The sequence below is a fragment of the Vitis vinifera genome, chromosome 15 (genome assembly GCF_030704535.1).
Source record: "Vitis vinifera cultivar Pinot Noir 40024 chromosome 15, ASM3070453v1".
Taxonomy (NCBI): Eukaryota; Viridiplantae; Streptophyta; class Magnoliopsida; order Vitales; family Vitaceae; genus Vitis; species Vitis vinifera.
This window is the reverse complement of record NC_081819.1, coordinates 10,925,001-10,939,566: the sequence shown is the minus strand read 5'-3', so window position 1 is coordinate 10,939,566 and position 14,566 is coordinate 10,925,001. Positions and strand designations below refer to the sequence as shown.

At 42.2% G+C, this 14,566-nt stretch overlaps 1 protein-coding gene across 1 annotated transcript in view; it reads right to left on the bottom strand.

The window, feature by feature from the left end:
• Positions 1 to 384: 384 nt before the first annotated feature.
• LOC100246500 (uncharacterized) overlaps positions 385 to 14,566 on the bottom strand; it is a 22,947-nt gene continuing 8,765 nt past the window's right edge. Inside the window, exons 6-8 of the mRNA XM_010662955.3 lie at positions 14,525 to 14,566; positions 1,362 to 1,667; positions 385 to 1,139 (exon numbers count right to left, since the gene is read on the bottom strand). The exon at positions 14,525 to 14,566 is cut by the window's right edge and continues 278 nt beyond it. Coding sequence (XP_010661257.1) covers positions 780 to 1,139; positions 1,362 to 1,667; positions 14,525 to 14,566 — 708 coding nt within the window. The 3' untranslated portion in view covers positions 385 to 779. The remainder of the gene's footprint in view (positions 1,140 to 1,361; positions 1,668 to 14,524) is intronic.

Genomic DNA, 14,566 nt, shown 5'->3' with positions numbered 1-14,566 from the left:
AAGAACAAAAAATATATTATTTTTAGAAAACACCTTTTAATTATTTTTTATTATTTTCACTTTTTTTTTTAAATTGTTTTAAAAAATAATTATATAAAAATTATTTTTAAAAATATCAAAAATATATTAAAAATATTTTAGAATAGACTTTCTTCTACAAATTCAAAGAACAATTTTCAACTATTTTTCAAAATTGTTTCGAAAACAGTTACCAAGGAGCCCTAACTCACAAATATAATTCAAGATTTAAATTGTAAGCTCACAATAGAGCAGTGTATGTTAAGAAGACATTAGAAATATATTTTAATTTGAGCATCAAACACAAGAATCAGCTCATTCAGTGATTTAACAATTTCAGATGCCATCAAAGAAAAACAAACTTAGTGCTGCAAATAAAGGACAAGTGCTTCATAAACTTCCAAAGCGAATACAACATCATCTATTATTCATCATACAAACCCTCTTCTTCCTCTAAATTTAGTTCCCACCAACTTAAACGAGCCAAAGGCCCCCTAAAACAAGGCTTAAAAAAGATACTCTTACAGAAAAAACTTTGAAACTCTAGCTGTTAATTACAGGAAATGAGAAATACAAAAGATGGAAGTCGAGAGAAAAAATTTGCATATCAGATTGTAAGGGTAGCCCCATGCTTGTACTCGAAACGAATTACCCATACAATACTTTGGTTCAGATCATAGCAATGCAGTATTTTACAGCTTTTGTAACAGGAATTGGAAGACCTGCTTCACAGAGTTGAGGCACAGGAGCCTTTGAGTTTCTTAACCTCTCCTCCTCCTTTTCTTGTGTCTCTCATCCCTTTCACTTTCACTAGGGCTTGATTGCTCTGATTCTGACTCAGAACCAGATGAATCTGAACCAGATGAACCAGAGCCACTCTCAGATTCATCATCTGATTCTGATACAGGTTTCTGTTGTTGCATAATAAGACGTGGCATATTTTTTAAGTACTCTCGCAGATTTTCTGTGATGCCACCAAGCCCAATGGATGTGAAGAAATTGATTGAGAATCGTGTGTTCTTGGGATTATCTTTTGGGAAGATAGATTCAAATGAGTCTTGCATTGAAGGATCAGTGAGTCTCTCATTCAGCAAGCGGATGCCAAGGTGCTCTGACAGTTCCTGCATCAAAGATTTGAGAGTGAAGTTAGCAGCTTCTAGAAGGCAGGGCAAATATTGGTCACCTCCCTTGAAGTTTCTGAAATATCACTACTCTCTCCCACGAACAACATCAAGGTGGAAGAGGTAGAAAGCATGTGGCCCTAAATAGAACAAAGGGGAGGTCCTTGCTATATGAAGCATAAAAAAGAAAAGAGGTAAAACAGTGAGGATGAATTTACCAACCTGAAAGAGAATCTTAATAAAAATACGAGAAGAGGAAGTCGTATCTTCCTCTGTTAAGCGTATATAGGCTAAAACATGCCACGGCAGAGCATCCGTGCCTAGTAAATGGGCGAAGAACTTGGCCACATTACGTAATTTGTTTGTTTCAAGCCGATGAATCATAGAGTATTGTTGGACAAAGCATTTCTCAAAATTTTCCTGGTGGACTTTGTTGATCATGCAAAACCGCTGCCCCAGAAGACCATAATAGCGGAGGTAAGTTCTCTCTTGACTGCAGCATTCCAACAGCATAATGCATAATTCCATCTGGATAAGTCATATCAAGATAAAGGGTTAGTCTATAAAACTTGCTCCAAGTTAATAAAACTAACAGCAATACGCACATACACAGAAATGTATACTAGTATATATATCTAGGGAAATGGAATTCATAAGCACTGCACAGCCAACCCTGTAATCTGGCTTTGAATGAGCATACTGGATTTCTGTTTCTTCCACCCAGTGCAGTAAAATTGTGTGCTAAATCTGTCTTATGGAAAGTGAGATATAAAGCACATGTCTGGTTGATATATCAAGCAATGCCCAACAAAAACAGTGTAATCCTTTTTTTCTCATTTCTTTTTTTCTACTTTTTTTTTATAAAGAAAAGTACTATTAAAGAAAGGGAAACATGCACAAGCAAAGACCCCATGAATGGGAAAAGGAAAATAGAAGTACAAAGCAAGATTATCAAATTCTGTATGCAAAGCTAGATGTCCAGGGTCTACGAAAACAAGAGGGGTAAACTCATTAAATTGATATAACAAGACTTCAAACCCTACTGGCCACTTCTGCAGATCTATATCCTTCTCAGACTAAAATTCTTAAGTCTTCGTCTCAAATTGCCATGTCGTTCCAAAAAGGATAAAATTCTACAACATCCAACTCCTTAAGTCCCAAGCTCTACAAGCCAATTTTCAACAAGCTGCTTAACAGAATATGTGAGGCCATTTTAACTAATTACTCAAGTTCATAGTTGATCTAAAGATACTTTAGGATTTGAGAGAGAAAGAAGAAGTCTGCCGAAAAGAGAAGTAGTGTCAATCATGTCTTCTGTTACCACCTCTCTTCGCATTTTTTTTCGTTTTAGGAGACTTGTTGTCATGACTAAGGTACCTCTAAAACAACAAACCTTGAAATAAGCTCCCTAAAGTTGTTGGATTCATTACACTAACCAAAGTGAATCCTACAAGACAACTTCTATACTTTTGCTTAAGCTGGTGTTAGCACATACTTGATCACTACATTACAAAAGGAGCTTTAGCCTAGTACAATATAATTTCATTCCAACTGGTAATTATTTAACCTGTAAGAGTGTATAAAATGTCCTGGTTATTCTATTTAGTTATCTAAATAAGTGCTCATAGTGTGGGCAGGAGGTGGCACTCAAGTTCCAATCACGACATGAATCAGATCTTTGTTGTTTGCAATCATATATCAGTGGATATTGATATTGTTGATGATCTTCCAACACTTCTTAATCTCAAAACCATTGCCCTTCTTTTTCCCTTCTTGTTCCATCTGGATTTGCTGCAAACACTCGTAATTATTTGATATTGACAAATGAAGATGTAAATTTAATCAGTATTTTCGAGTGGGTGCAAATCTTTTGAGTCCTAGATCCTTGAAAAGAAATTCCCTTACCACCATGTCATGACATGATGTAATGAACTTACAGGAATAGTAAAATACCAAGTATGCACATGGGTCAAATTCCTAGGCAACCAACAAGGGCATTCCATACAACCATTTTTATTTTTTATTTTTTTTTGTTTGATAGGCAAAGATAAGAATATATTAATAGCCTCTAATAAAAAGGCACACAAAGGCATACACAACATATACAAATGAGCCAAAAGGCCAAACAATGCTAAGGGAAAACAAAAAACACCACCCCCACCTCACTTAGACTCAACCAATCAATGAAGTCCAACATAGACAAATAGCTATAACCTATGTACATTCTAACCCACTTCCGAAAAATATACAAGAAAGTTTGTTTCATTGCTTGGTCCCCTTTTTCAATGTTTTTTTTTTTTTAGATACGTAAATCGAAATATATTAAGCAAAAAAGGCCAATAGCCACACAGTATACAGGAGATATACAAGGCGACTATAACCTCTCAACAAAAAAACAAAAGAGACCAAGAAGACCTCACCCCCCTAGGTGGATGCTAGCCACTCTAAAAAACCTAGAAGGGATAGAGAATCCTCTCCAATATCCAATCTAGACCAACCCCACAAGTTACAAACAAAAAAATTCTTTAACTTCTGAATATGTAGCTCACCCCCCTTAAAGGCTAATCTATTCCTTTCTTTCCAAACCGTCCAAAATATACATAACGGGATGGATTTCCAAATTTTTTTCCTTTTTTTCCCCACAAAAGAACCTCTCCAGCTCAATAGGACCTCCTTTACAGTTTCTGGAAAGACCCACTTTACACCTACAAGCCCAAGGACTAATTCCCAAAGGGCTCTAACCACTGTACAGTGAATAAGGATATGATTTACAGATTCTTCTGCACAACCACACAAAAAACAACAATTCGGGAGATGCCACCCTCTTCTTTGGAGTCTATCAAGCGTTAACACCTTCTCCCACGATGCCTCCCACGCAAAGAAAGCGACTTTGGTAGGAACACTATTCACCCAAATGCTTTTTGCCGGGAAAACAATGTCACTGGGATTGACTAAACCACTGTACGCCATCTTGACTTTATATCTACCGCTTTTTCCTCCCTTCCAAGAGATTGAATCTTCCTCCAAAGCCGGCCTAAGCCCTCTCAACTTAAGAAGCAGATCTCCTACCATGCCCACCTCCCAGTCATTAAAATTCCTCAAGAATCTTAGATTCCAACCTCCTTGATCAAAATTCTGGTCCCACATCTCCTCCACCGTAGCATTCCTGTCAACAGCCAAGGCAAAGAGGTGCGGAAAAGATTGAGACAACGCTGTACCCGCACACCACACATCAGTCCAGAATCTGATCTTATTGCCCTTCCCCACCCTAAACTCTAGGCTGTCCCAGCACCATTCATTTTCCTTCATAATCTCCTTCCACACCCCTACTCCAAACGCCCCATTAGGTTTTTTAGACCTCCACCCGTATTCTTCTTGCCCAAACTTTGCCCAAATCACCTGCTTCCATAGGTTCTCTCTTTCACATGCGTATCTCCATATCCATTTACCAAGCAAAACTTTGTTCATAAGGCCCAGCCTCCTCAAACCCAGCCCACCCCTCCCTTTGTCCCCACACACTATCTCCCATTTCACCAAGTGTGCTTTCCTCTCCATATTTCCCCCTCCCCATAGGAAGTCTCTTTGTAATTTTTCTAGCCTTCTAACAACTATATTGGGCATCCGGAATAGAGACATTTGGTAAATGGGTATGCTGGCCATGGTGCTTTTAATCAGAGTGATTCTCCCACCTTTGGAGATGTATTGCCTTTTCCATAACGCGAGTCTTCTCCTCACTCTTTCTTCCACCCCGTCCCACATCGAAGAGGCCCTATTAGGAGCCCCTAAAGGTAGGCCCAAGTACTGGGATGGCAAAGATCCCACACGACACCCTACCTCCGCTACCAGCTCCTCAATATCATCCACCTCACCCACCGGGATGATTTCACTTTTGCTCAAATTAATCTTTAACCCCGAAGCAGCTTCAAACCAGAAGAGAACCCAACTTAAGTGACTCAGGTGCTCTTTGTTGGCCTCACAGAAAATAATTGTATCATCAGCAAAAAATAAATGAGAAATGTTCAAAGCACTCTCTCCGCCTTCCCGAATGCTACACCCTGATAGGAAACCCCCTTCCACAGCTCTCCTCAGAAGGATACCCAACACTTCCATGCCCATGACGAAGAGGTAAGGAGATAGAGGATCTCCTTGGCGGAGCCCCTTAGTACTCGGAAAGAAACCAGCAGGAACCCCATTCACTAAGACAGAGAATCTTGCTGAAGATATACAACTCCACATCCAACCCAACCATTTTTGCCCAAAGCCCATTTTTTGAAGAACTTTCATTAAGAACTGCCAATTCAAGCTGTCATAGGCTTTCTCAATGTCCAATTTGCAAATGACCCCCTTCTCTTTTCTTTTTTGCCACGAGTCTATCACCTCATTTGCAATTAGGGAGGCATCAAGAATCTGTCTACCCATCACAAAGGCATTTTGAGCAGGGGAGACCACTTTCCCAATCACTTTTTTCAGCCTATTAGCCAGTACTTTAGCCAATAATTTATACAACCCCCCCAAGAGACTAATAGGTCTAAAATCCCCAATATCTTCGACCCCACCTTTCTTAGGAATCAGGACCAAGAATGTATTATTTAGGCTCTTGAGAAACGTTTTCTGCTCATGGAACTCCTTGAACATTGCCAAGATCTCCTCTTTAACAAAACCCCAACAACTTTGCCAAAAAGCTACTGTAAAGCCATCCGGCCCCGGGGCTTTATCCCCATTCATCTCCAACAATGCTGAATGAACCTCCTCCTCAGAAAAAGGGGATTCCAAATTTTCTGCATCTTGTTGACTGATCCGGTCTAAGCACAGCCTCCCAATATCAGCCTGCCACCCCGCTTCTTTTGAAAGCAGCTTCTGATATGCATTTGCCACTCCATCCCTCACTTCCTGCTCCTCCGAAAGGCTCACCCCATCAATTTTAATTCTGTCCAGATAATTATTCCTACGATTTGCATTTGCTATACGGTGAAAATAACCCGTATTTCTGTCCCCTTCCCTTAGCCAGATCTCCCGTGATAATTGTCTCCGATGTGTTTCCTCCAAAAGCACCCATTTTTGATAATTTACCTTGGCTTCATTTTTTAATTATGTTTCCTCCATTGACAGAATTCTTTCACTTTCTACACGGTCCCAAAATTCCACTTGTTGCAGGGCTGCCGCTTTATTACATCCCAGATTCCCGAACACCTCCTTGTTCCAAACTTTTAATTTCTGTTTAATTTCCTTCAACTTAGTAGCCAATCTGTAACTAGCACTGCCTCTCACCTCAATCTCCCACCACCATCTTCGAATCATATCTTGGAAGCCCTCCACCTTAAGCCACATATTCTCAAATCTAAAGGGAGAGGGGCCTCTTCTCAGACCTCCTCCCTCTAGTGAGACCGGGAAGTGATCAGATAAAGGCCAAGGCAGTCTACTCTGTAAAACGCTACTAAACTGATCCAGCCAGCTGGTATTCACCAAAAAGCTATCCAATCTAGCCCAAGACTGATTGTTAGGTCCCCCACTCCAAGTAAACACTCCCCCTTGCATAGGAATATCCCTCAGCCCTAATTCATCAGCAACCTGGGCAAATCTCCTCATAGCTGAAGATATTCTCCCCTATCTACTCCTTTCCCTTTGGAACAAGGTGATGTTAAAGTCACCTCCTACACACCACGGATCTTCCCAGAGGCCTCTGATCGCCCCAATTTCTTCCCACAGCCACTCCCTTTCCTCTTTAGTGAAAGGTCCATAAACTCCCGTGAACACCCAAACCATCCCATTATCCACATTTTTGAATCTGCAGGATAAAGAGAATTGGCCCTCCTCCCAATCCATAATCTCCAATGTCCTTTTGTCCCAACATATCAGAATTCCTCCCGCAGTCCCGCTTGCATCCAGGGCCCTCCAATCCAAAAATCTTCCCGACCCTAGACTTCTTGCCACCCCCTCCGACATTGATTGGATTTTTGTTTCCTGGATACACATTAGATCTACCCTCTGATTCCTTATAAATGTCTTAATGATTTTCCTTTTCTCCTTTTCATTCACCCCCCTCACATTCCAGCTCAGCAATTTTAGTTTCATTGTAGCACTGAAAGATGGCACCCTTTACCCTTTGGTGGGTCTTTCTGCTTCCTTCCCTTCTCATAATTCACTGAGCACTCCAACCTCTTCAATTCCCTTTCAAACTTGGACTTTTCTAGCAGCACCTTATCATGTATTCTCTCCCTTCTTTTTCTGATTTTAATCAAAAAGTCCAGGATTTCCTTTTCTAAACCCTCAGTCGAAAATCCCAAGAAGTGACTGAATTTTGCCAGGCTGCTTTCCTCCCATCTCTCCTCCTTCTCTCCCCTTTCAGCTTGAGGGTCGTTCAACCCTGAACCCCACTCCTCATCCCTATACATAGTGCTGCTGCCATTATTCTCTACCAACGCCCAGCATCCGATTACATTCTCCTCTGACCCTTCACTCGGTACTACACATAAGGGAACCTCAAACTGAGGCTCCACCCCAGCATTTCCAGAACGATCGTAATGCCCCCCCTCCGGAGCCCGATCAAGAGAAAAAGAAATAAGATGAGAAGACCCAGGCACCCTTTCCCCCCTCAACAAAGGGACAGACCCGTACCTCATAGCTTCCTCAACAAGCGTCGAATCTGTCGCCGAGTGCAAAAACTTCGTATTTCTCTTTCTCAAATCATCTGTCTCCCAATTTTTTAGAATTTCTTCCTCCATGTTGCTCTCGTTATTTACCAATGGAGAGGCCGGCGAACACACCTTCAGTTGCTGATCTTTATTGTTGTCTTGAAGCAGTGGCTTACTTGGGCTTTCCTCCAGGTCCATTCCTCCATCACACGTTGGGCTTTCCTCCTCAGTAGTCCACCATGTTTTTGATGGCCCAGCCTCCTGCCCAGCTAGCACTCCTACCACTCCTTTTAGCTTTAAGTTTAAGCCCATCGTTGCCCCTTGATTGTAAGGCCCACCCACCCTCTTCATTCCTTTTGGTCCCAAATCTGGGCCTACCGATTGAGGCCCAAAATCCACAGCATCCCGGGTTGAACGGGCCCCCGATCCTCCTTGGTCCCATTTTTCAATCACCCGGCCCACTTCTCCCTCCTGAATCCCCATCATTTCTTCTGGCAGCAGCAGCGCCTCGAGTTGTGTGCCTTCCACCTCCTTCCCCACTCGCGTAACAGCGCGTGAGGCACCATCACCCCTAACCTCTCCTCTCGTACTCTGGTTCACTTCGCTCCTATTCTCCTGAGCCTTTTTCAAAGACGGTTTCAGCTCCCACCAGAGGGCAAGAGCGTACACCTTCTCCTCCACTGAGATCTCCAACCTACTTGGCAGGTCTTCCCCGTCTGTTCTGATCAGGATTCGCGCCCATTGAAGCTCCTGCATCTTTTCCGTCCTAGGGTCCATTGCTATAAATCCGCCACACTCCTCCCCCACTCTTCTCAAGATGGTTTTGTTCCATAGCGATAATGGTAACCCTACGATCCTGACCCAAACTTCATTTGTAATCTCCACCTCTTCCGAGCACCCGATCCTAGGGTTCCATCTTTCTAGTCTCAAATGAGCCCCGTCAAACGATCTATTCCCCGCGGACATTACCCGAATAGCTTCACCCAAAATCTCGAACTCCAGCAGAACCCTATTCTTTTCCATCCTTGCCAGCCCCAGATTACCCTTCAGCCCCTAAACTTTTGACATTGTTTGCCCCAACGATTCCAGATCCTCTCCTCCTGCTGAGCAAGGATCCCAACTCCCAATAATGCAGTGTTCCAGCTTTCGCAAATTGTTTTGGACTTCCTCCTTTCTCACCTCCATCCTAACTAGTTTTCTATCTCTGTTCTTCTGTTTCTTCACCACTTCCGCATACGATACTTCCATCCCAAGTTTCCCTCCACCCCACTCTTTCTGCTTTTGCTCCTTTCTCCCACTGAAACCTCCCATTTGTTGAATTTTCTCCGCCATGGTCACCCATCCCCCCTTTTCTCCCCTACCTTTCGGAACGATGATACTATGCCTCTTCTTCTCCAGATCTACTACCTCCAGCCTGAGATAGAGACCCCCCTTGTTCTCGCCACGTACCAGGGAGTAGGATCTCCCATTCTCTTTCCAGCCCCTTTCCCATTTTCCTCCTTTCCCATCCTTAATACAATACTCTAGGCCCTCCGACAGAAACCCTAGACTCGCCAGCCCCAATCTAACCCAAGAAGAAATCCCTTTCTTCATCTCCCAGATCTCAACTTGGATTTTTCCCCGTTTCTCTTCTAAGTTGATCTCGAAGGTCTTAGATTCGACGACAAAGCTTTTCCTCTCCCTTTTCCTTCGCTTCGTCGCACCTTCATCCCCTTCATCACCTCTGCTCTCGCGCTCTCTCGCTCTCTCTCTCTCTCGCTCACCCATTTTCCTACGTTATTGCTAATGAGGCCATAGACTCCCTGCTGAAAGGGGATGAAGTTGGTGTGTTATGCAAATTGGACTTAGAGAAGGCTTACGATCATCTTAACTGGGATTTTCTGTTGACAGTGATGCAAAAAATGGGTTTTGGGGAGAAATGGGCTGGTTGGATCAGGTGGTGCATCTCCACTGCTTCTTTCTCAGTTTTGATTAACAGATCGCCTACGGGGTTTTTCCAGAGCACTCAAGGGTTAAGGCAAGGGGACCCCATTTCCCCTTACTTGTTTGTTTTAGGAATGGAGGCCTTAAGCTGCCTCATTAACAGAGCAGTTAGGGGGGGCTTCCTGACCGGCTGCAGGCTAGGGGGTAGGGGTGGCAGTGGGATTCAAGTGTCTCACCTGTTGTTCGCGGATGACACGTTGGTTTTTTGTGAGGATTCCCAATATCAAATGGCTATTCCAAGCTGACTTTTAATGTGGTTTGAAGCCATCTCTAGTCTGAGCATCAATTTGAACAAGAGTGAAATTCTGCTGGTGAGAGTTGAGAATGTTGAGGTTTTGGCTTCTAAATTGGGATGCAAAGTGGGTTCTCTCCCCTCCACTTATTTGGGGCTACCTCTAGGTGCTCCTCATAAATCGATGGCTATGTGGGATGGTGTGGAAGAAAGGATGAGGAAGAGACTCGCTTTGTGGAAGAGGCAGTTCATTTCCAAGGGGGGGAGAATCACTCTCATTAGGAGCACTCTGCCTAGCATGCCGATCTATCTTATGTCCTTGATGCGTATGCCAAGAGTTGTTAGATTGAGGCTTGAGAAAATCCAAAGGGATTTCCTTTGGGGTGGGGGTGCGTTGGAGAAGAGGCCTCATCTTGTAAAGTGGGATGTGGTTTGTTCTCATAAAATGAAGGGTGGTTTGGGGATTAGAAATTTTTTGTGTAAATGGAGCTGGCGCTTTGCGACTGAAAGAGAGTCTTTTTGGAAGCTTATTATCAATAGGAAGTACGGGGAAGAAGGAGGAGGTGGATCCCTCGTGAGGTTAGGGAAGGCTATGGGGTGGGGTTTTGGAAGGAAATTAAAAAGGAAGGCGTTCTGATGTTTAAAAACGTTTTTTTCACTGTAGGGGATGGTAGAAGGGTGAAATTTTGGAAGGACATTTGGTGTGGAAACATTCCCCTTTGTGAGGCTTTTCCTTCTTTGTTTGCCTTTGCGGTCTCTCAAGATGCGTGGGTAGCGGATTGTTGAGACTCTGAGGGATGCGGGGGGATGTTATCCTTGTTTCTCTAGACCCTTTAACGATTGGGAGATGGAGACGGTGGTGAGTCTCCTTTCGTTCCTTCAAGGAAAGAGGCTTTTTGTTGGGATGGAGGATAGAGTGTTGTGGAATGCTTCTAAGAATGGGATTTTCTCTGTAAAATCCCTTTACAATACTCTTGATTCTAGTGGTGCAGTCCTGTTTCCTTGGAGAATCATTTGGAGCCCTTGTGTGCCTACAAAGGTGGGTTTTTTTGCTTGGGAAGCTTCTTGGGGGAAGGTTCTAACCCAAGATCAACTCAAAAGGAGGGGCTGGATTTTAGCAAACAGGTGTTTCTTGTGTTGTGATGAAGAGGAGACAATAAACCACATCCTTATTCATTGCCCCAAGGCGAGGGTGTTGTGGAATCTTGTGTTTTCGTTGTTTGGTGTTAATTGGGTCCTTCTGCTTATGGTTAGAGACACTCTCCTTGGTTGGTCCGCTTCCTTTGTGGACAAGAAGCGAGGAAAGACTTGGCGGGCAGCTCCTCTTTGTTTATTTTGGACGGTTTGGAAAGAAAGAAATATGATAGTTTTTTATAATGAGGCTTTGTCGATCCAAAGATTGAAAAACTCTTTCGTTTGTAATCTTTTCTCTTGGTCTAAGTCTTGTTGAGATGGAGAACCCTGTTCCTTAATTAACTTTGTTGATTGGTTGGGTTCTAATTGAGGGTTGGTGAGTGTTTGCTTTCTTGTGTTTTTGTTGAGGGGTTTCTCGTGTATACTCCCTGTATGCTTCGGGTTGCCTTCTTGCTCCCTTCTTATAATATATTTTCTGTGTTTTATCTATCAAAAAAAAGAGAAGAATAAAAAGACTTAATTGAGAAATTGCCATTTCTTGTGTGCTGTCAAACCACCTTATCCTCTATACCACTACTAATCAACTGTCTCTAAAGTTTCTTGAAACTAGATCACTACTGATTGATTGTGCCTGAAGTTTCTTGAGAAAGGCTTCCCTTCGTCTAGTTCCTAATTGTGGATTTGTCTTGTGAACCTAAGGTTCCAACACCCAACCTCCCCAATCTGCTCCCACAACTATACTATCTATGCATCTTTGGTGGAAGCTATTGAGAATAGCATAAGGAAAGCATCACCTAAGGGCTTATCCCCACACCACCTATCTGTCCAAAACTTCACCCTCTTCCCATTTCCCACTTTAAAGGTCATTTTCCTTTTGAAGCCATCCCACCCACTCTTGATAGCCTTCCACACCCTCACCCCATACCACCTTGTCCTCACTCCTGTAGAGCACCATCCCCCCTCTTCCTCCCCATACTTCCCTGAAATTACTTGCTTCAAAGTCGTTCTCAACAAATCTCCCCACCCACTTGCCAAGCAAAGCTTTGTTGAGGATGGACAAACTTCTAATACCCAAACCCCAACATTTCTTCTCCTGACAAATTAGCAGCTAATTTACCAAGTGCAACTTGCTCTCAAGGACTCCTCCCCCCACATAGGAAGTTTCTTTGGATCTTATCTAACCTCAAACTCACCTTCCTCGAAATAATGAAAAGAGAAATGAAGTAAATAGGCTAGAAAGTGTACTCTTAATCAAAGTCAATCAGCCTCCTTTTAATAAGTATTGTCTTTTCCACATGGTAAGTCATTCTTGAAATCTCTCTCCTCAACCACATCCCAAACCTGATTTGATTTGAAAGGAGCTCACAACAAAGGCTAAGATATCAAGAAGGAAGGATTCCCATACTACAACCCAAGACCCTAGCAAACTCTTCCACGTTGGCAACCTTCCCAACAAGAATTAACTCTTCTCCAAATTGATCATAAGACCCGAGATTGCCTCAAACCACATGAAGATCCACCTCAAGTATTTCATTTTCTCCTTTGAGACATCATAGAGGATAAGCGCATCATCATCAAAAAGCAAGTGGGACACCTCAATTCACTCTCCTCTTCCACCGAGAAACCCAAGATGAAACCCCCTTCCTTTACCCTATTTAGGATAAATAAAAGGGCCTTCATAACTAGGATGAAGAGATATGGTGATAAGGATCATCCTACCTCAATCCTTTGGAACTCTTAAAGTAACTTGAAGGGGTTCCATTTACCAAAATAAAGAAACAAATCATAGAGATGTACCAATTGATCCAACTTATCCACTTGGGTCTAAAGCTCATTTTATCCAAAATTGCAAATAAGAAATCCCAGTTGACATGATCAAAACCCATCTCAATATCCAATCTACAAATGATCCCCTTATTGGCACATTTCTTCCTAGAGTCAATGGCTTTGTTAGCAATACGAACCGCATTCAAAATTTGCCTTCCCTTCACAAAGGCATGCTGGAAGGTCAAGACCACTTTACCGACCACTTTTTTTAAGCCTATTGACAAGGGCTTGTTAGTAGCTTGTATAAACCACCAACAAACTAATTGATCTGAAATCTTTTGTCTTCAACACCCCCTTCTTTTGGAGCTAACACTATGAAAGGCCGCATTTAACTTCTTTGAAAAGTGCTTTGCTTGTAGAACTCCATAAAAAAGCTCATCACTTCACTTTTCACAAAGTCCCAACTAAATTGACAAGTGGCCATAGAGAAGTCATTAGGTCCAAGGGCTTTATCCCCATTCGAGAGGGCAAAAAATACCTCCTCTAAAAAAGGGGCCTCCAAATGCCCTAAGTATTCTCTATCCAAATTTTAAAAAACCATTCCACTAATACTTGATCTCCAATCCCCTGATTTAGAAAAAAGGAATCGAAAAGCATTAGTCACCCCCCTACTTTATGTCTACTTCCTCCAACAATGTAACACCGTTTACCCTAACTTTATCCAAATAATTCCTTCTTCTACAAGCATTGACCATGAAAAATTATGTCCTTATCTCCCCCTTTAAGCTGACATTCTCTAAAATTTGTCTCCACAAAATTTCTGCCCACTTGCAATACTCCTTCATTACCTTCCTTCCATCCTCATTTTCTTCAAAAGAAAGAATGGTTTTCCTTTGCAACTCAAAAACCGATTTGATTCAAGGCTACAGCTTTGTGGTGGCAACGTTCCTGAAAACATCTCTATGCCAAACTTTAAGATCATGCTTTAGGGCTTTGAGCTTGATTGCTAAGATGTGGCTATATGAACCCCCAATGGCGTAGCTCATCCACCAGCTTCTAATCAAGTCCTTGAGCTCTTCTTCTTTCAGCCACATATTTTCAAACCTAAATGGCGTTTTACCCCTCCTCATCCCCCCCCCCCCCCCCCCCCCCCTAAATTCAGTAAAATGGGAGTGTAATCTGAGATCGGTCATAATATAACAATTGCAAGGATATGGCACACGTTGACAACTATGAAAGACACAATATGATGATTACAGGAGGGAGTCAAATGCTAAAATTCCCAAGTATGAAACCAACAACACACACATATAACAAACAGAAAATTTGAAGACACAATCTGATGATTACAGCAGAGTTGGACGATAAAACTCCCAAGTATGAAACCACCAAGACACACACATAGCAAACTGAAAATTTAAAGCAAGCAATACAACATTTCTCATATGCATGATTGATTATGCAAATGCACATACTCCCTCAGGCATGAGAGAGAGAGAGAGAGAGAAACTTACTACCAGTTAAAACAAAAAAATTCCACCATCACAGTATTTACAAACATGCATTCTATTTCCACTTAACAGAAAAAATAAATAAATAAATAAATGTTTTTGGTTACTTAGATAAATACTACATACCTCTTGACCTGGCTCTAGTTTGATTTTCAACAGTTTATGACC